The sequence below is a fragment of the Haliotis asinina genome, chromosome 1, assembly GCF_037392515.1.
Source record: "Haliotis asinina isolate JCU_RB_2024 chromosome 1, JCU_Hal_asi_v2, whole genome shotgun sequence".
Classification (NCBI taxonomy): domain Eukaryota; kingdom Metazoa; phylum Mollusca; class Gastropoda; order Lepetellida; family Haliotidae; genus Haliotis; species Haliotis asinina.
The window spans coordinates 22875250-22897986 of NC_090280.1; the positions used below are offsets into that span (position 1 = coordinate 22875250).

At 40.7% G+C, this 22737-nt stretch overlaps 2 protein-coding genes across 2 annotated transcripts in view; both read right to left on the reverse strand.

Moving 5' to 3' along the window:
- Positions 1 to 6063: 6063 nt before the first annotated feature.
- LOC137260877 (cell adhesion molecule 4-like) lies at positions 6064 to 15315 on the reverse strand. The gene is made up of 12 exons (XM_067798452.1): positions 15024 to 15315; positions 13748 to 14047; positions 11891 to 12157; positions 11315 to 11437; positions 9289 to 9310; positions 8856 to 8911; positions 8498 to 8519; positions 8104 to 8159; positions 7426 to 7539; positions 6840 to 6855; positions 6317 to 6496; positions 6064 to 6166 (listed from the first exon to the last, which is right to left on the reverse strand). The coding sequence occupies exons 1-12, from the start codon at positions 15313 to 15315 to the stop codon at positions 6064 to 6066; spliced, it is 1551 nt and encodes a 516-aa protein (XP_067654553.1).
- Positions 15316 to 18402: 3087 nt separating this feature from the next.
- Positions 18403 to 22737, reverse strand: part of LOC137260961 (hemicentin-2-like) — a 67436-nt gene continuing 63101 nt past the window's right edge. Inside the window, exon 16 of the mRNA XM_067798575.1 lies at positions 18403 to 18635. Within this exon, the coding sequence (XP_067654676.1) occupies positions 18403 to 18635 (233 nt within the window). The remainder of the gene's footprint in view (positions 18636 to 22737) is intronic.

Sequence of the window (22737 nt, forward strand, 5' to 3'; positions counted from 1 at the left end):
ATGTGATCCTTGTCCTGTAGCCGACTACTGTTGAGTAATTCTACACGGTGTGCCTTGGGTTGGACCAGTAACAGTCTCTTAGATACAGAACCATTCCCCCATACATAATATAGGAAGCTGACATTTTCTGGGTTCATGGTCATGGTAACATCTTCACCAACACGTGTAACAGTGTATGGGTATCCAGTTGTCACGGAGACTAGAGCTGCACTCCAAACAAATATTACTGATGAAAACAAGGCTAACAGTTGACATAAATATTCAAGCACATTATTTAAGCCAGCTCAATATATTACAAGTTGACAGACACATGGCACATATACAGACACGCAAACGAAATGTAAACCAGAAATTAAGGCGTCAAAATATCTAGCTTCTCTGAATAATATTTTATTAGAGAAGACTGGTCACTTATAAACAGTCATGTAAAGCTCATGTAATTCAAATAATGTTCTTTTCAGCTGACAGGTACATGCCGCATGCACGTAAGCCCCAAAACAGAATGTAAGCCCAAGACCTAGCTACTAGCGTGGTAAATTCATACTGACACATCACGCACTTTAACAATTGTTTTCAAGAGATGAAATATTTAGTTTCCCTGGATAATATTTCCCTAGAAAAAATGGGTAACCCGTTGTATTTTAACACATGCCTACGAGGTCTTAACCTTTAATAGTTAGTAATTAGGTGTTTACATCCATATGGACAGGCAATTAACGTTGATGACAGATTATTCACAAAACTGCTTTTGGTAGGTAATATTGCAGCTATATCGCAGAGCTCTGTATATAATCAAGTCTGGACCAGACAATCTAGTGATCAAGAGCATGAGCATCAACCTGCTCAATCGGAATACCATGGTATTTCTCAACCAGGTCAGCGAGTTACCAGATTTCGTTAGTCAGACAGGTTGTTTATTAATTATGCGGGCCTGTGTGCCTATAACACAGTTTACAAGTTTGAATATATTGTGAGGGAATAAAGCGGTTATTTGGAATATTCGACTGAAATAGTTAGTTGGCTATTATAAACATTTTGTAACAGTGAAAACTATTCATGTCGTATGCGCTGTTTTTTTTTCTGACAAAAGTGAAAAATGAGGTTTGCAGTTTGAGTTTCAGGCCAAAATTCTGTTATTGGTAATGATCCCCGAGAAAGAGCCGTGAGACTTTCATCACCTCACAGAAATTAGGCAAGGAGGTATACTCTGCTTTTTCTCTCCTGCCTTTATTGTATTTTCTCAAACCGGCCTGGAATGGTTCAATAAAGTCCCATGTGCTAAAACTGCCACATGTTAAGACATTAACTCGCAAGGTTCACCCGAAGAAGGAAGAAGTTCACTGACTGAAATGAGAAATTAAAGGGATTCCACAGGAGGACAGAGGGGGACTACAGAGGTCTAGAGGTCCGACGATAAAAGTACAGTTTTAGTTGTTCTGTCGCCACAAATGAAGCCTCATAAAAAAGACGTCTCTTTCCTTGAAGACCCTCCGATACATCGAAAAACCCAGCCGTTTCTGAACAGACTGATCCAACATTCATCAGTAGACAGCACTCTCTACCAATCACGTCGTTGCCACCCACGTCCAGTTGCAGTCGGCGTTAGCGGTGTAGACGGGGGGTCAATGTCATTGCACGGAAGGAACGTGCCAGCCATACCAAGTCGTGGAAAGACTGTTCGTGTGTTCATGTCCTAGTATTATAGGTGCGTTCATAGTAAGGTCACGAATCTGCAGACGTTCAGTTTGTGTCGTGATTCTTTCCTATCGCATAATTTCAAGCATCTTTAGAATAAAATAGGTATCCATTTAGAAAAAAAACGTCGTACATTTTTGACAATTGCCTACGACTTACCCGTGGAATTACAGGCCGGATTTTGATGAGATTCCCGTGATTTCACGGTTTTTATAGAAAAGAAAAGTGGGAAATTTATGCTCTATTTGTAGATTTGATCAACCATGAATGATTTTGGGAAGGATAGGAGTTTCTTCAAAACGGTTTAATGGCGTACAAGCTATATACACTCGAGAACTTCCCTGTATTAAGCCTTCATTCGGCGACCGGGTTATATATCCCTAGCCATATATCTATTCTCTTTCTAAATACCATGTGATCTGAATACAAATGTAAACCTAATATCTAGTTTCGTCCAGAGATGATTGAACTGTTTTCAGCGTGCCATTGTATACGTATTTGGGTATTAATTGCTTCTAATATATCATCGTGGAATAAGCATATTTGGTGTGTTATTGAAAACTGGAGATATTAAAACTAACTGACCGTGCTTCTCAGTCTTAACCATGTCAAAGTTCACACTGGCAACGAATATCCGGGCCCAGTATCTCTAAAACTAATAGAAGCAAGGCGTTGTGCGTTTTTCTGTATTGAGTGTATATTGCAAAGGGTCAAATCCCCTACCACATATGCCTTCGTGGAATACTTGCGACTGGCCATCGATGCTTCGTCCCAACTGTATGATATAATATCAATTTCACAACAAAACGTCATCGTAAGTTGTTTTTTGTCTGTAAACGCGATTATCTGTGATAGCTAGAATAGAACAGAATATGGATTACATTCACAAATCAGAGAGTCTAGTAAATTCAGTCAAGTATATAACCTTACTTTCTTCTAGTCCGAGAAGTCTTTACTATTGTTATTCTATGTTAACTTTAATCTAATGGACATCTCTTTACTGTTTGTTTCCCTTTACACTAACTTCAGGTTGATGTGCAACGGTTCAGCCTTTATCGTATGGTTCATATATTCTGCATTAATGTTTAAAATTGTTTATATAAGACTGTTAACACTAAGTTGTTTTGTGAAAATGTAGATTCTGTGAACGTCCACAGTGGTGACGTGTAGAGTATTAACTGAACAATTACCCTGACCATTCTAGTATCTGTAACAAATCTACATGTAATGTTTAGGTCCTTTAATGGCTGATTGCTTTGTGAAGATGTTGTAATAATTCATTGTAAACCTTTCTGTTAATGCCTAACCAACACACCGTTTCTTCAATGACCTCACTGGTAACGTCAAAATGGTGGCCAGATCTTGACTCATCTGTCAAAGACATATAATCGGTTTGAAAATTCCTTTTTACATCTCCCAACTGAAACGTAAGATGGACTATTTCCAGATTTCATTTCCTCTTAATTCTGTCGGGAGGTGCAACCATTCAATTGCAAAAAGTTGATGCATGACTCAGTCTTCTGGAAACATGGGGTTACTGAAATACAAGAAGAATGAATAAAGTGAAGCAAATAGTTTCTGATTCATTAACTAGGATTACTCATATTGCCACACTAGTTTCAACATAATTTACAATAAATTCATGGCGATAATTAGAACATTCTTATTTCCCTTTACTAATATGTTGTGTATGGATTGGTATGGTCAGACCTCTTACCAAGAGAACTGATTCCCTAACTCTCTCGCACTGTACTATGACAGATATTACATAGATTTATACCAATTCCGTTTGAATTATTCTTCAAGGTATTTGACACTAAAATTATTCCTATTTTACTGCATGAGTCTGAGGTTTGCTGAGTTAGAGAGCGTAATAAATATAGATACCATTCACATCTTTGTATGTAGAAGCTTTCTTGGAGTGAAGACATTGACACCATCCTATACAGTATTGGGTATATGTGGCAGAAATCCTTTGTATATTCTTACATTTAAATGTTCCATGAAATTTTAAATTAGAGTATAATATATGCACAATGTAAGATAGCATATTTCATGCAGGACATGTGGCAAGATTAAAATGTTCCCTTGTACAGGACTGGCACTCCCCTCTCTTCTGCAGTTCTAAACCTAGAAGTTCAACTTTCTGAAAGGGCACTTTTGGCAGCATACCTCAAGTAACTAACAATTGCAAAATACCCGAGGAAGAGAAGTGTCAGACAGGAATTAAAGACAAGAAACAGAAAGCAATGGTATTGCTAGAAGAGCATGCCTTTGATGACTGGACGTGTAATGACACACTGGTAAGTGGAAACATGAAGTAGTTCCAATACATATTTTAAGAGCCAGTATGTAATGACGTCTTCCTTCCTGGTCATTAACGATCTATTACGTACAGCTCCATTGAAAACTGTCTCGTGCCTTTGTCCGATCTGAAACCACGTACAGTTAAAATCGTTTTCTGTGCCACAGTACAGAAACACACGGCTGTATCGTTTTCGAAGGGTGCTATTTTACATTCCATTTGTAACTTCAGCATTTATCATCCAAAACTGTGTACCGCAGGAGATGTGGATTGTTTCAGATCAGACGACATCTAAGAGATATCGTTTTGACAGTAGATTTTCCACAAAGCCCTGACAATGATATGACGTCATGAACTCGATAACGTCACAATGTTATGACATCGATGCACTGGAAGTCTGATGGTAGTGCTGTCTTCAGACATGTACAGTTTTCACTGAAAACTAATCAAGAATGATTTTGGATGATAGACAGAATCTCAATCTCGTGTTTCCTGATATCAATTATATCAATACCGTTGGTAAAGGTGAAAATATCCTTGCCAAGCCTCGGATATTTGTTACTTTATCAACTTGTGTTGATATATTTGATATCAGGAAACACGAGAGTAAGATTCTCTATTTTTTTACACGAGTGGTTGACTGATATCTGCAGGAAACGGGTTGTTAACAGTTGTTCAAATGTCAGCTGGTGTTAAGCTACTGCTCACGATACGTCACTCCTATGACAAATACTTCCTGAGGAATACATTCTAGGCAGAGTGATACCAATACGGAAGTAGGATAGCAGTACTGTGAATTCTGCGCATTCCTGTACAATGTGGAACATCTGTTTGAAGTAATCTGGTTGATCAAATTTGCAGCATTTAAAACTAAAGTAAAACTTTGAAAGCATTTATAGAAGACATAAAAACAACGATTTAACGATTTTTAACGATTCTTATTGAATCGTGTGTGAGAGTGTCAGTCCGTGCGTACGTGCGTGTGTGTCCACGAGCACGTGTGCATGTAATTTGAAAATGGGTATTATATTTATGTAGAGTTTTATTTGAGGTGCTGACAATCAAAAGATCACAATCGGAAACCGATCTGTTACTGATGACTTATGGAATTAAGAAATTGTGGAGCCTTAGCCGACAAGCCCATCCATTTAGCTCATGTGCAAATTACCATGTGCAATCCTATTATGTGTGTAGTGTTTGATATACAGAGAAAACTAAACTATGTCCCATGTAATACCTTATTTATCAACCGAGTGAATGCTTTGGTATCTAAATCGCTTTCGCTCGTTAGATACCGATACCATTCACGAGTTTTATAAATATGGTGTTACACGGGACACAGTTTCGTATTTTATTTATTACTCACCCAGCATTAGCTAAATAATATCGAGCAAAGTACTTCTTTACTAGGAATTCAACGAGTGTGATGACACTAAGCTTTCCGAGAGTGAAGCAAGGTCTAATGCTATTGTGACCGAGGTATGAGCATTTTGACGTCATAACAATAAAACACTCGGACGTCATACGTACGTCATCACGTGGTGTTATTACACAATGTGTAATAACTTTCTAACATTACCTAACAGTGATATCTACAACGGATGAGTAATAAAATATTGATCGGTGTGTTGAGAAAGCATAAGAGTTAAATCTTTCTGATAAAACAGGTTAAAGCTATATTGATTGAAACATTGTGTTTTCACAGTATCGCTGTTGATGAAATATAACATAAGTTTCATCAAACGAAAATAAAAGGTTTTAACTTTATTAATTGAATAAGAATGTTGATGCTAAATCAGTGTTGTTAATATACTTTGAAATACATCAGTTAAGCTCAGAGACCAATACCAGTACAATCCTCTGTTAAAAATAGCATCGTGGAAAACATTTCCTGTTGTTGGGTGATTAGTAAATGAAGTATAGGGTCTGTTGAAAAGTGGAGACACGTCCAGATGTGGAACTGTACCGTCAGTTTAGGTTTCACCTAGTACTGTGGTCCTCTGTTGAGGAAGATGAAGGATGGAAAGACGTGTAGATGTGAAACTGTACCGTCAGTTTAGGTTTCACCCAGTACTGTGGTCCTCTGTTGAGGAAGATGAAGGATGGAGAGACGTGTAGCCGTGGAACTGTACAGTTAGTTTAGGTTTCACCTGGTACTGTGGTCCTCTGTTGAGGAAGATGAAGGATGGAGAGACGTGTAAGTGTGGAACTGTACCGTCAGTTTAGGTTTCACCTAGTACTGTGGTCCATTGATGAGGAAGATGAAGGATGGCGAGACGTGTAGACGTGGAACTGTACCGTCAGTTTAGGTTTCACCTAGTACTGTGGTCCATTGATGAGGAAGATGAAGGATGGAGAGATGTGTAGATGTGGAACTGATCCCGCAGGAGTCGTTCGTAATCGTATAGGGGTAAGACAACGTTGTTGGAAGCACGAGGTACATCTCTGAAGTGATGGCATGATCTCTCTGCCATCACAGTGAGATATTCACCAAATCTGTAATCACAACATTACACTTATGTTGCACTTGCCCATAGGTGCATGTATTTTTCTTTCAAGCAGTGTGCAGCGGAAATCACCTCCTATAAACCACTTCAACTATGGTCATAGATTTCCAACACTTTTTTAGCAAATTGTGCATCAGTTACATAGATACATTTGCTACTTTCTCTGTCATTTCCACAGGTAATCGATGCCGGCGTTTATCTAAGATTTCTAAAGGTACGTTGACTAAATGGTGTTTGACACAGAAGACAGCAACCGTTGATATGAAGATTTGTTCACTAGTTATTACGATGACTGACTCCAGCACTTAAGATAAAAACATGAAAACGTGTACCTGTTGTCCTGGTTCTCTGCAAGTAAAACAAAAGACTGAGTAACCGTAAAGAATTAGTCGCTCTCAGACTAGTATATCAACATCACCAAAACTAGAACACCATAAATATGGCTTCATTATGCTCATATAGGGAATCGAACCTGCGTCTGTGGCGTGAACACCCTATCCACTGGCCTACCGACCGCTCCATTACTGAATAAAGGAATCAAAACAACTTCACAAACTAAAATGAGAAGAAAATATTGCAGCACGTCAAGGTGAACCACGGATATGCCCGTATACTGTTCGACGCTGCATTCAACAATATCCCAGCTAGACTACGCTTGTCTGATACACGCCAGACTTGCCGAGAACACCCAGTGGTTGATATAAAGAGCGTCGATATACGCAACTGGGATACGTCGGAAAAACATGCATGAGCATAATCAACCAGCGTTTCTCACCTGTTGTAACAAGCATGGTTGTTGAAGTTCTGACCAGGCCCTCACGTTGGGGTAAATTTTTGTTGGTTGTGGTGTGTTGGGGATTGGAGGGGTGGGGGTTGAAACTTACATTGCATGCAAAAATATTCATGCATTCGTTGTACCTTTCACGTCCCTGCAAACAAGAACAGTGACTGCTGCCACCACAACTGCCACAGCAGTCAGCATAATGGAGTAGACAGCTACGATGGGGACGATGTCGTCTACGTTTGCATCACCTTCTGATACAAGACAAAGATGACACATATTTGTATTAAGTATGATAATTCATGTGACAATATAGCGACGTATTTCACCATGGTGTATTTTCTAGTTCCTGTTAGAGCACTAAATAACTTTATGACATAAATAATGTCAACTGACAAAACAGTATTTTGCTCTACAAGAACTATGACACAATAAAGTAAACAAGCGATGAATAAGAAAGAATCATTCACCGGGATGACCATTACAGCTCTCCAGACTAGTGGATCCTTTTCCCCAACACGGCCTATCACCAATATCTGGTAGTGCTTTATGAACACTGAGAAATGTCATAACTATTCGGACATCTAGAATATCCGACACTATTTACAATGTTATAGCAATTCTATTATGGCTATTTAAGACTAAATAATCGGGGGTTTTGGTCTCCTTGGTCGGTTTGAGACACGAGTCCTGTTCCAGGCTTCAGACACTAGACAGTTCCAGCTACGTTTACTCGACATATCAGTACCCTATACGGCAGTTCGAGTTTCACAGTCGTTACACATCATGCTAGTTGTTAACCTTCAGACACCAACCTTCTATTTCCTGGTAGCTCCCATCGTTTTCGTCTTCCCTGTGATACGACACCACACTGATAAAAATGAACATTGAATGTTAGCATAATGAGAGGAAATTATTAAGCTGTGACACGCTCTCAGTTCATATCGCGCTCCAAGTCGTGTATAGTTTTTGTCTGGTTGGTTTGTTGTTTAACGCCACACTCAGCAATATGACAACTATATGTTGACGATCTATAAATAAATGGTCTTGGATCACATAATCCAGTGTTCAACAGCACAAGCATCGATCCCGTTCGTCAGCTTTTACGACAAGTATGGGTTGATGAAAATCACTTTACCACGGGTACTTACACCAATGTGGTGATGAAATATTTATTCATCTTACTTGAAGATTGATGAACATACTCACCGATGACGAGCACATCCTCTCTCTGAAAGTTTAAAGTGTGTGGGAACAATTATGCATACAAACTTAAAGTATATATTTATTTCTTGCACACTGATGTTACCATTTTTTCTCCATTTAGAAGTTTAAGAGTTTAAGAGATACTGTACATCATACGGTATGAGTTTCAGTAGAAGGTCAATCAGTGCTAATAGTTGTCAGAATTATAAAATGTTAATAGACCTGTAGTTTTGGTTGCAAACGGTTCCGGACTGTTTTTCAGACATTCTACATAACACTACCCCTTAAATAATTCGTATGACCTGTTTAACGTCATCTGAATCAACCGACGTGACGCACTAGAATGACGTCCAGCACCAACCTACTATCTCCTCGTAGCCTCCGCCTGTGTCTGCGTCACGGGTGTATGTGACAACGCTGGGGGAAGGAAATGTAGAAAGTGGTTGGATTCAAGAATATTTACAAAAAACAATCAGCTGTCCTCAGACACAAAATTTTGCAAAAGGACAAAATAGTTGTTACAGTTATATGCATGAATGTGTTCACAAAATGGGTAAGCAAGTTATCAGTATTTGAAGCTCTTCTAACGTTTGCCTGAAAGAACGAAATCTTTTTGACACCAACAGCTCATTAACGATGTGCCATTAATTCTGCTTGGGCTTATGCCTCACATATACTGCTACTGATAAGTGAAATAGAGCTAATCAAATCACTGTATTTGTGATTAAGTGTTTCCACAATAGCAGCTACTACATAATTTTAAGTCAGCTGTTTACACATTTGGCCTTACTCACCGATTATATGTGCATCCTCTACCTGAAACAAATAATTTTGTGTAAATAATGACATATCCACAATGTTAGATGCAAAATAGAAGATAAACGAATTTCCTGTATAATTATACATCTTTGAAGTGGAAATAAATATCTTGCTATTTGTAGAACGACATGTTTATAGAACGACATGTTTGTACAACGACATGTTTGTAGAACAAACGCAACCTGAGTAACACCAGTGTCTTGAGGCATGAATGTCGATTAAAACTAGTGTCCTGGAGCCAATGTAAACATAAACTTGGAAACTGAAGTTCATTAAACATGTAAATTTGTGCACACTGTTGATATATATCCTCTTCAAGCATCATCTTGAAGGTTCCATACTGAATTACTTTAGAAACGCGAGTATCATATTATCATTCATTATGGAGGATGCAAAACGAACAGAAACTGTGCTCGAATTAATCTGACTTTCACAGATGAACTTGACGCATACCAAGAACTGCCCACGTGACCCACCATTTGCTGGAAATCAACTTTTCACCTGCAAAATCCGTGAAAATGCATAAACGTGGCGTTTTCACAACACATTGTCAGATCAGTCAACTGTGCACCAAAATCACGCCGAAATTTTGAACTGCACCAAATTGTTGACTTGGGCACAACATGTGATCGAGCACATCCTTGCCAACCATGTGTCTAGCCCGAGATCGCCGCATACAAGTTCAAGCCAGCCTCCAGAACAGATATTACCATTCATGGAAGAAGGGATATCGTCAGTCTCCAGACGGTACGATAGCGATTACGTCAGCAAGGGCTGCGTGCGCATAAGTATTCTATTCACTGACGAGTCCTGATTTCATCTCAGTCATGCGTATACAAGGATCAGAGTGACGTGGACAGCGTAACGGTGATTGTTGAGTTCAGCAGCGTTGAGGGAAGCGTATTACTAATGATTTGTTGAGAGACTGATAGTCATGACAGGACACGTGTGGACGTCTGCCGTAGTCGAGTTACAGCTCAAAATGATACTTACTGAGAACAAGAGTCGTTCCTGCTCCCAGCATGGCGCCAGATCAACGTCTTCACATTTTGCAGCAGGATTATGCAAATGACATTGGCTCTGTGAAAGTTTTGAGCGCGTTTGGAAATAAATTTGATCCCTTCAACGTTATCGTTAATTCAACTTTGCACTGACTACTTTTGTTTTTTCTTGTGTTTCAACCCTGATTGACAATTTCAGTGTCAAGAGGGACAAGTTCTTTTCTTCGTTTAAAACGGAGATTCAACGTCTTATCCCAATGGTGCGTTTCTAAAGTAGTTCAGTATACTTCACAGTCTCCTCTCACAATCTGTCCTCTTTCAAACTCTTCCTTAAAGACGGTCTCAGATTCCATTTCCCCACAAGAGACTTGGTTTTCTTCCTTGATGAATATTCACCATCAAGGACACTTTTACATTTAATCAAGATACACCACAGACACGTCACAAATCACACCTAGAGAGAATCACTTAATATAAGTAGGACAAAAATCATCATTTCCTTGAAAATGTATCACATGTCAGTAGGAAGTGAAATAATTATCAGCTAGCTTTCTACTGAGTATGGTGGAAATAGACATCAGACTCTACTCTACTCTGTTTTGCAGACAAAGAAGAGGCATCAAATCAATACTTACCAGTACTGCTTAACATTTCTATAGGTGCATAGATGTATATGAGTTGTGGGGTAAAACGTTTTAAAGTACTACTCTGGTAACTATCTGATCCCCCATCCCCACCTTCCTAACCAGCGCGTCGTTTTCCCAGACTGTCATACATTATTCACTACATATAAGAAGTGCAAAGGGATAACTTACTGACGATGCACTGAACACATACACACGCACACACGCACACACGCACACACGCACACACACACTCACGCACACGCACACGCACAAGCATCCACTCAACACGCTATTAAGTGAGATCGGTATATGTAATTACTGAACCAAAGTGTTTGTGAGTTCTAGTCATTCACTGTCACATCACACCGTTTTACCTCCACGTCTCTGTTTTCTACAAACAACAACCATGACGACGACAGTGATGATCACGATCAGGATGGAGCAGACAGCAGTCACTGGGACGATGAAAACGACACCAGATTCATTAAGCTCACGTGCTGAAACATTTAATATGGACAATATTCAGTTTAACATTGTATAATCCTGTTTACCTTTCAGAAAAAAATAACATGCAAGATATGCTGCTTTATTTAAGGTACATGATGTGAGTGAGTAAATGAGTGGAGTTTTATATCACTTATAACCCAGAAACATCACCCCTCTTAAGAAGATTTTAATTAGGTTCATGGCATGTCAACTGGGTTGACCCTTCCGATGTTCATCTAAAATGACACTTTCCAACTGCAATACAACCAGTTGCGTTCTCGATACAACACCCATCGATCCATCTTCATAGAGGGATCCAATAATAATGGTCAAGTTGCCAGTGCTACTGTCATTGCATCCATTTGAAGGGAGTAAAAACTTTATTACATATCTCATGCAAATATAATCTTGAATTTTACATATTCTGTCACAAAGCATGTTTCCGGAATCTGTGGAGGCCTTACTGAAGACCTCTAGTGTCAGGTTGCGTGATGCACTCCCATGGCTGTTGTTGACATGACACGTGTACTGTCCACACACAGACACATCTATAGCCGGTATCGACAACACAACCTTCCTGTGTCCTGTAATCACCATCTGTCTGGATGTGTCCCACCAGGTTACAGTGCAGGCAGGGTTACAGTCAGCAGAACATCTCACTGTTACAGGTTTCCCTTCTTCTACCTCCAGATTGTCCCTTGTGCCGTGAAACTGTATCTGGTCAGGTCCATCTGCAAAGCATGTGATATAATCAGAAATAATAATTTGATAACTTGATATTTTCTTCTATCATACCAATACCATTGTATATCAATTTCACTTGAATTAATATTTCATCAACTTTCGGTTTAGACTTTTGAAGTTGGTTAGGTTTTATTTTTTACTCAATGCCTATTCCACTTATAGTGTTGATCACATCTACATCTGCTAGCCTTGTCGAGTCTAGGCCCACCAATATAAGACTCCCAGTTTCAAAGATCTTACTGTTGTCACGAAAATATTACATTCAAATGCAAACGACGACACATTACGCACATTCTGTTTTTGTTCCTCTAAGTCATACGTGTACGTATCAGTCAGGTATTCCGACTGGATGGTCGACCGCGACCGCAGCAGGGGAAACGTCCAATGTTTTCTTTGTACGAGCTGGATAGCCGCTCAACTGTGATTTTGTTAACAGTGGGAATCTACAGTCAACTGTATTTTGTATGTACACGTCCGATATTGTCATTTGTATGCTCCGCCTGACCAACGTTGACAGTTCGAGTCATGTATTATCTTGACGTTCCTCTATATCTCATTTGATGCCTTTACGATTATATCTCTAATGATCAGTGCCTGTACCAGATATTGTCAACGTTTCATGCATTTTACCGTATTCTTAATTGTAAACCCAATGTTGTCACGATTTTAAAAAGAAGCGTTTTTGAGGACAAAAGCCCCATGAGTGAGTAGGTTGAGTTTTACGCCGCACTCAGCAATATTCCAGCTATATAGCAGCGGCCTATAAATAATCGAGTCTGGACCAGACAATCCAGTGATCAATAACATGACCATCGATCTGCGCAAATTTGAACCGATGACATGTGTCAACCAAGTCAGCGAGCCTGACCACCCCATTCCGTTAGTCGCGTCCTACGACAAGCAGAGTCGCCTTTTATGGCAAGCATAGGTTGCTGAAGGCCTATTCTACCCCGGGACCTTTACGGGTACTCGTCGATAAATCACTGTAGATTATTTTTCCCATAATTTTCTTGCATCTGTGCATGGTCAGAGTTTTCAGGGTCAAATCACACACTCCTGACTGAAAATTGTAAACATGAAATTTTCATGCCATACTTTCAATCGCTTTGATCTGATTCAGTACATATTATGTATTGTTAGTTTTGTGTTGATCTTGTGTATTTCAGCTGAGTGGTCCGTGCCCGTTTTTTTTCCTCATTTAAAATATATGTCCAGGTGAGAAACAATGACATGACATAATTTTAAAGTGTTCGTGTATATTGGACATAACACCTGACACCGCTTGCCTTTGAAGCTGAAAGCCTTCACCACAGATTCTGGCTGTGTTCTCTTCCGAAAGTTCTATATCAACGGACACCAGTAATGCCTTTTTGTTGGCGCTATGAGTATACCTGGTGTGGAGTTTGGAGCTATATAAATGGACACATTATTATGTAGCCGTCATTAACTCCTATCAGAACCAAAAAGGTACTATCATAATAATGATTCAGGATATAAAGGTTCTATGTAAGTTGTATGCTAAGGTGCGTAGATATGTGAGGTTCCTGTGCCGTAAACAAAGGTACGTTCTTACTCACAGAGGACATCCAGTATATGTCCGTGACTCCAGTCAGACACCAGACCCTCCTCCACAGCCTGGCAAATGTAGGTGTCTCCCTGGTTCTCTCTGCTGACGTGGGGTATTGTCAGGTCATCTCCACCTGTAGGAGACTCATCACCAGATTCTAGCAGGGTCATGTCCCTCCTCCAGATGTAGGTCATGGTCAGTGGGGGATGGTCCGGGGGTAGACTCCGGGAGGAGGAGGAACATGTGAGGGTGACATTCTCACCTGATACAGGTGAGGCAGGTCCGGTGATAGTAGGTGTGGCTGGCTTCTCTGTGAAAAATGTAACAGATGATCCGAGACTTTAACACCAGAGCCAATAAACATGGTTTTACTAAATGTGTGGTTGGCCTCTCTGTGAAAAACGTTTTAAAATATGAATCCACTGAGACATGATAAACTGAATGAACTAAATGCTCTGACACTTTTATTTATTAAGTATTCGCCTTTATTGTCAATTAAATAAGCGCCAGCGACTCGCTAATACTCCTAACCGGATTGTTGATTAAAAGTACATGTACGACACAACTACATTCCCCTTGGTCAAATGAATAAATCTTTTGCCCGGAGAGAGGGGGTTGGCTGGATTGACCCCAAGGTGCGTCGCAAAACTGACGTTAGATATGCTGGATGTTGTTACAGACAGATAGTTTATTTGACATATCACATGATCTGAAAGTATAAAACTAGCACGCTCCTGGCGTTCAGAGAAGTTGTCTAGTGCATCACAGCGTTCCATTAGCTCACGTCTGATATCATCATATAGTGGACATCTTAAAAGGACATGACATTCGTCTTCGTCTTCATCTGTACAAATAGAGCATGTTACACTTTCGGGATTCGGATTAGACAGGTGGATTCGGATATACTGCGAGTAAGTTGTTGGTTGGACTGTTGTTTTAACACCGCACTTAACAACATTCCATATATATGTCGGCGATCTGTAAATAATCGAGTCTGGACCAGACAACCCGGTGATCAACATCATGAGCATACATCTAATCAATTGGGATACGATGACATGCGTCAACCAAGTCAGCGGATCTGACTACCCGATCCCGTAAGTCGCCTCTTACGACAAGCAAGGGGTAATGAAGATCAATTCTACCCCGGATCTGTGAGTAGGCTTGCAAGCGCACGCATGCACACGCACGCACACACAAACGTCTTTATATATCCTTAATTACGTTTTAATGTAGGCGCATCCTTTTACTTATATACCGTTCTGTTAACTCCACTCAGTACTCACGTGCTACAACGAGGACCTGTCTACATCCAGTAACTTCCTGTCCATTGCTTCCCTGACAGTAGTAAGTACCAGCTTCCTGTACAGTAACATTGTAGATGGTAAACCTCAGCTGTCCGGTCTGTGATAGTGAGTCCTCCCCGGTGTATCTGATCCTGGTCCTGTAGCCGGTGTGACTGTTATTGAATACCATTACACGGTGTATCCTGGGCTGGACCACTAACAGTCTCTCAGATACCGAACCATTCACCCATACACAATATATAAAGCTGACATTCTCTAGGTTCATGGCCATGGTAACGTCTTCACCAACGCGTGTAACAGTGTATGGGTATCCAGTTGTCATGGAGACTAGAGCTGTATACGAAAAGGTAATTAGAATCAGAACTCAGTAACAGTAGATACGTTGACACGTTAGACGTTGCGAAAGATTAAACTGAAAAGCAACTTAATCAGAGATTCAATATATATTTCAGTTTTCGAAGACAGATACATACCAAACCCATATAGAGCTACGGACGCAGTGACACCCAGAAACATAGTCACTGCTGTGAGCAGAAACTGACAGATGCAGTGTCTGATATAATGCGTCGCATAATGTAGTTTCACTGGACAATATTTCCTTATAATCATTTCCCGATGAACCTTACGTTGTGCCAAGATAGTGCCCTGTGAATAATATATGTTTTTTTGTGAACATGTCCTCCATCAACGCCCATATGGGTGCAATGTGTGAAGCCCATTTCTGGTGATCCCCCACTCATTCAGTCACTGACTGACTGGTTCACTCATTCACCCACTCACTCACCATTCAACTACTCACGCACCAACGGATTCATCCACTACCTCATCCACCTATTCACTCACTCACCCACTCATTTACTCAACACCCACTCACTCATTCACTCACCCACTCAGTCACTCACCGACGTACCTATTCGCATCCTTCTTCGCCCACTGATTTACCCGCCCACTCACTCGCTCACCGACTCACCAACTTTTTTTGACACACTCACTCACCCACTGATTCACCCTTTCAAAAATTAATTCACAAATTCACCCACTGATTCCCCAATCACCTTTCACTTTCACTGCTTGTGCTGAAAAGTACTGTGTTTGACTCGGGCTATTGCTACAAGTGATACCTATTTAAAACATTGATAATCTGTCCACATATTTTCGCCTCCTCCACAGCAAGATTGCTTAATTTGAATACTCCCCTCTACCCAAACACCACTGCAACCCAACCACGCACACCGAGATTCACGCTCTCGTGAACTCTCAAGTGTAATATTCCCTCTATCAAACATTTACTGTTTGACCAGCCACGTCTTTCTCCTCTCTCACGTACACACATACAAAATATAATGCAGTACGAATATGGCAGGTGACATTTTGATGTAAAGGATGAAACACCACTCCGAGGTTTTGGTAGCAGGTGTACACCAGCGGAGGAGGGAAAATCCCAGGGGTAGAAGGCCGGGGCGATTTTACCAACTCCAAGGGTGGCCACGATGACAATGGTTAAGCTGCGTTAATTATTCCACGTTTTCCGTGGAAATATGACTTAGCCTGTGATTAAGGGGATGTCATCTTGTCCAGAGCAGATCTCCTACACTATAAATGCTAGCTTCGTAGAACTTGGTACACATGCCAAGCATGATTGATCCCTTTCGGGGATTAGACCCGGACATGAAGTTTTTGAGGTTCCCATGTCCTTAGCAGATCACCCAAACGTTTGCTTTATCAAACGTGGTACACATGTTCGCTATGTTCACCATGATTCCTAGATGTGTCTTTCGGGTGTTGCACCAGTGTGTGAAATTTGTTTGTGATTTTTGGTTTGTTTGTTTGGTTGGTTGGTTGGTTGGTTGGTTGTTTTTTTTCTTTGTTTCCATGACAAGACGTTTGACATTGAAATTGGAACAGAAGCTTAAAACTGTTCACTATTACTTCACCAACCTTGGCATATGGATAGGCCTGGTGGTATAGTGACGCCTTCTTTTAGGTTTGGATTTCTGAATAAAATATTTTTGGCGTTTAGATGGCAACAACTTCGACCTCGACTGACTTTGGTGGTAGTGTTCTTTAAACCTTACAAGCCTCCCACTCTGCCATATGCACAGCAAAACACTGGCCTACAGTTGCAGGGGATATTGATGACTTTTGTCTTAATGGTTCGTTCCTATTGATAGCAGGGTAATTATTTAGAGAGATATTCAATCTACACACCTCAAAGAATATACAAATATTCCTTTTAAACCTCGTTGCAAAATGCCTGCGATACTTGTGATCAAATTCCGTCCTTCACTTGATGAAGTGGAAGGAAGTAGTCCAGAAACGTCATGTTGTAAATAACAAAGACGTTGTAAATCCATACACGATGGAGTGGTTTCTCAGAAAGCTTCTCCACAGTGACCGACTCTTGGTAGACTTGGTGAAGGACTTCACTTGATGTACATCACATCGCTGTACTGTCGAGCAGTACATCACCATCAACAAAACCTTCCAACTTCAAACCTTGGCACACAGAGCATAGCTGTGGAATTCCTTGTTTTCGTTATGAGTCTTGACATGCATCATCAGAGGATCATCACATAAATAAATATGTGAAAAGTACACAATAAGATTCTACCATGCAGAGCCTCCACATTAATCAAAACCCGGCCTACCGAATTGATTGGCATACACAAAGGATTAAGAGATTTAGAAGCGTTAGAATGGAAAATTCTAAAACAGTGAATCACCATGTTTGAAAGGTATTTTTGACTAATAAGAATGAAGGAAACAGCTATTTGAGCTGCATTGCAACATGGCCGTTACAGACAATAAAATCGGTGATTTATGGATTAAGCATGAGCCAAAGTGAATCAATGTGTTGCAATATGGAAAGAACTAGATGACATTGAAAACTCTGTATCTGAAACAGTTAATACAGCTTCTACAGGTACAGTTAAGTTCTATCTGAAGTGTTCCCAAAACGTTAGTGAAAAGACACTGAGAGAGCTTTGAAATGAAAAGTCAAGGGCTGTTTGAGTATAGGTAGGTTCGATTCTCCTTCTATGAAAACTTGCTGAAGTATGTTGCATTTTTGGCATTCATGCCATAAATGGTACATTATGTGACCAGTTTATATGCTTTGCTTATAATAGTCGCGCCCCCACAGGGTGTCATACCTCTTCGTGGTGTGGGGGAGGCAATGCCTTCGGTAGCGAAATGACACCATTCCTGCTCTTCCTCTTTTCCAGCTTTCCTGTCTCCTTTCCCATGCTTTACCTTGAACTGTTCCTCTGATCCAGTCTTTTGTCCTGCTTTGCTGTCACTTATGCCTTTGGCTATTCTATCCTATCGCTTTCCTTACCAACCCGTGGGGTCCCCGGGTTTAGAATTGGTCTCCAGTATCCTTATGCTGGTCGTAGAAGGCGACTGAAATGAGGCGGCCTGTTGGCCGTGGGCTGCAGCCTCCTGTCGGGGGAGGATGGTTGTCTGGTGGTTGAGGGGTCAGGCCATTGGCAATTATATGACCTGACCTCAACACACCACTTTGACCCGGACTTCCCCTAGAGGGGCGGCCAAGTGGGCTCGTCTTGGTCAATCGGCTGGTCACGCCATGCCCTAGGAAGTCATACTTTATTGTGGCCAACATATAGTGATTATTGCTGTGTATTAAATGTACTAAAGCTCAGACGTTTCTTTGCCACCATCTTCCTAGAAGGCGGTGGCTCATGAGCCAAACTGTTGGTTTGAATTCGTTCAGTTTGAAGCTGAGAAAGGCTTGTTCTCTGATAGCGGGGAGGACTCTCCCTTTCTTCAGTGGATGACTGGGCAGACCTTACTTAGCAGTGTATATCATCCCTGTATCCCTGGTGCCAGTCTGCTGGAGATCCGCAGACAGTGGCACCGCCCTTGTTGGTGCTCGGTGGCGGGTGGGGAGCAGGGATGACGAACTTACTAAATCTCACCATGTCTTCCAAAACAACCGCCAAGAAAAGACATTTGTATTCTAGCTCATCTGACGAAGAAGTTGAAACAAATCCATTAAAGTCAAGTCACTGGTCCAAATTTATTGTCACTGAAGGTCAGGAATCTGCTGCAGTAAAACTCAACCCTTTTGCAGTAGAAAAGGCTATCAAAGGGATAGCAGGTGATGTTGACAACATTCGTAAGTTGAGATCTGGAGCCCTTCTTGTAGAATGTGCCAATAAACACCAATCATCAAACTTATTGAAAACCAAGTCACTGGCAAATGTACCTGTTCGTCCATCCGTCCACAAGGCTTTGAATTCCTGTAGGGGAGTCATCAGGGACAGAGATAAGCACTTAGCAGATATGAGTGAAGAGGAAATCGTTCATGCCCTCTCCCCACAAGGAGTATCCCATATTAAACGTTTCTCTCTGAAGAAACCAACTGGAACCATTGTCACTAATACCTATTTGATTACTTTTGCATGTGCTCAACTTCCAAAGGAAATTCGAGCAGGCTATTGTAATATCAAAGTGGACACCTATATCCCACCTCCACTACGGTGTTACAAATGCCAAAAGTTCGGCCATGGTGCGAACTCGTGCAGGAATTCAAAGGCTTGTTTTCGCTGTGGCTCATCAGAGCATGAAGGCTCAGAATGTAATGAGGAGGCACGTTGTGTTAATTGCTCGGGTCATCACCCAGCATTCTCAAAGCAGTGTCCAGTCTTCCAAAAAGAAAATGACATAGTAAAAATGAAAACACAAAGAAACATCACCTACTATGAAGCCAGAACTATCGTTGAAGGAAATCTGCCTAATATCAACCAATCTTACTCTGCAGCTGCTTCTCAATCAACTAGAAAGACCACTTGCTCTGCCTCTTGTCAAACTGACTTTACATGGCTTGAGGCAGAACAACCTAAACAAATCTCCCTTAAGTCAGCTCACTCTCAGACAGATAGCTCTTCTCAACCTTCTAATTCTACCAAATCTTTAGATTCCTCAACCTCTAAACAACAAAACCCTAACAATTCTGGCCGAGTCTCCAAGGGAGAATTAGACCCCGTCCAACAATTCTACGAATTGCAATCATCCCCAAATATCCAAAAAGCGCAGAAGCACGCTAAAACCGAATCCAACAAACAGATTGATTTACAACCAAAAACAGTTGAAACTAGGAATTCCTATGAAGTCTTTGAAAATATGGAACTTGGTCCTTCCTCTAGAACCCCCAGCCCATCACCTTCTCGTGATGAACATACGCCTCGGTCTAGAGGTGGCAACCGTTCTTATTCTTCCAGTAGAAGAAAAGGGAGATCTCCAATTCTTCCTCCAAGTAAGCATCCTTAATTATGGCCCCACACCTTATACAGTGGAACTGTAGAGGTCTTAGGAACAACCTTCCCGACTTGCAACTCTTGTCACAGGACTTCAATCCTGTGGCATTTTGCCTCCAAGAGACGTATATGAAAGAGACTGATCATTTTGATTTTAGACGATATAGTGGATATCACTCATTTTCACCTGCTAATGCAGATAAAGCTACAGGTGGCTCTTCTATATTGGTTAGGCAGGGCATCATTCATAGCCCTGTTCCATTAAAAACCTCATTGCAAGCAGTTGCTCTCAGAATAACATTAAAAATTGTTTTTACATTGTGTTCTATTTATATCCCTCCTTCAGCTCATTGTACACAGTCTGAGCTGCAGGAGATATATGATCAGTTACCTCAACCATGCGTTATCATGGGCGACCTCAATGGTCATAACCCTTTGTGGGGAATTAATGATTGTAATAGTCGTGGTAAGCTGCTTGAAAATTTCATTTTAAATAACGACCTGTGCATTATGAATGACGGGTCACACACATATTTACATCCCGGCTCAGGGACATATTCAGCTCTAGATTTAACGCTATGTAGCCCTAGTTTATACAGTGATTTATCTTGGTCAGTTCATGATGATCTTTGTGGTTCTGACCACTTCCCCACTCTATTATCAGTCTCAGACACATGTAGTGATTCTACTTTGCCACAGTGGAATTTCAACAAGGCAGACTGGCCTCGTTTCCAGCTGCTTTGTGAGGATGAAATTTCAAGTAAATCATTTGTTGATGCAAGAGATCCTATTCAAGCGTTCTCTGATACACTTTTAAATATAGCAAACAAGACCATTCCTAAGACCTCTGGTGTTCCACGTACTCGTAAACCTTGGTTTACGAGTGAATGCAAACAAGCTCGAAAAGTAAGGAAGAAGGCTGAAAAGTACTTCAGCCGACATCCTACCGGCCACAATCTAGGTCAACTCAAAATTAATGCTGCCAAGGCCCGTCGCTGCTTTAAATCATCAAAGCATGGGTCTTGGCATAAGTATGTTTCCAAGATTAATTCTCGGACCCCAATTTCAAAAGTTTGGAACATGATTGCCAAAATTAGAGGTAAAGGTTCTAAATCCTCTGTTCAACATTTAGTTGTTGGAAATGACACTTTAACTGATAAGTCTGATATCTCTAACAAATTGGCTGAAACTCTGGCAAAACATTCGTCTTCTGATAACTATGTGCCAGAGTTCCAGCGATATCAGAAAACTCAGGAAAAGTCCAAAATTGATTTCTCTTCAGACAATGGTGAAGAGTATAATGACGAATTTTCTATATCCGAACTGCTTACTGCTTTAAATAAAGCTCATGATACAGCACCGGGGCCTGATAACATACATTATCAGCTGTTGAAACACTTGCCCCAGTCATCTCTAGAATCTTTACTTCACATTTTTGACAAAATTTGGACTTCTGGCAATTTTCCAACCTCTTGGCGTAATGCTACCATAGTTCCTGTAGCTAAACCAGGCCGAGATGCCACTGATCCGTCTAACTATAGACCGATCTCGCTGACTAGCTGTGTTTGTAAAACAATGGAACGAATGATCAATGACCGCTTGGTGTATTATTTAGAACCCAACCATCTTATTTCTGATATTCAGTGTGGATTCAGAAAGAACCATAGCACCATTGATCATCTCGTTCGATTGGAATCATATGTTAAGGATGCTTTCATTGCCGGTGACCATGTTGTGTCGATCTTCTTTGATCTTGAGAAAGCATACGACACAGCATGGAAACATGGTATTTTAAAAGATTTACATTCATTAGGCCTCCGTGGCCGATTACCAGAATTCATTTCTAAATTTCTGAGTAACAGACAGTTTAAGGTCCGTGTGGGCACCACTTTTTCTGATTATTTTCAGCAAGAGCAAGGTGTCCCACAGGGCAGTATCCTGTCTGTTACTCTTTTTAGCATTAAGATAAACAGTCTGTCAAAAGTTTTAAATAATAATACTGATGGTTCTCTTTTTGTTGATGATTTTAATGTATCATGTCGTGGCAAACATATGCAGACCATCGAGAGGCAGTTACAACTGTGCCTCAATAAAATCCACAGATGGTGCTTGGAAAATGGCTTTAAGTTTTCTATGACAAAGACCAATTGTATACATTTCTGCCGTAAAACAAGTTGCCACAAAGCACCAAATCTTTATTTGAATAAACATCCTATTAAAGTTGTGGATGAAGCCAAGTTTCTTGGTCTTATTTTTGACAGACGTCTCACTTTCAAACCTCACATTAAGCAACTGAAACTTAAGTGCTTGAAGGCATTAGATATCATTAAAGTTGTTTCTAACACTAAATGGGGTGGCGACCAAGCCACACTCCTCAATCTCTACCGTTCCTTAGTCCGTCCCAAGCTGGACTA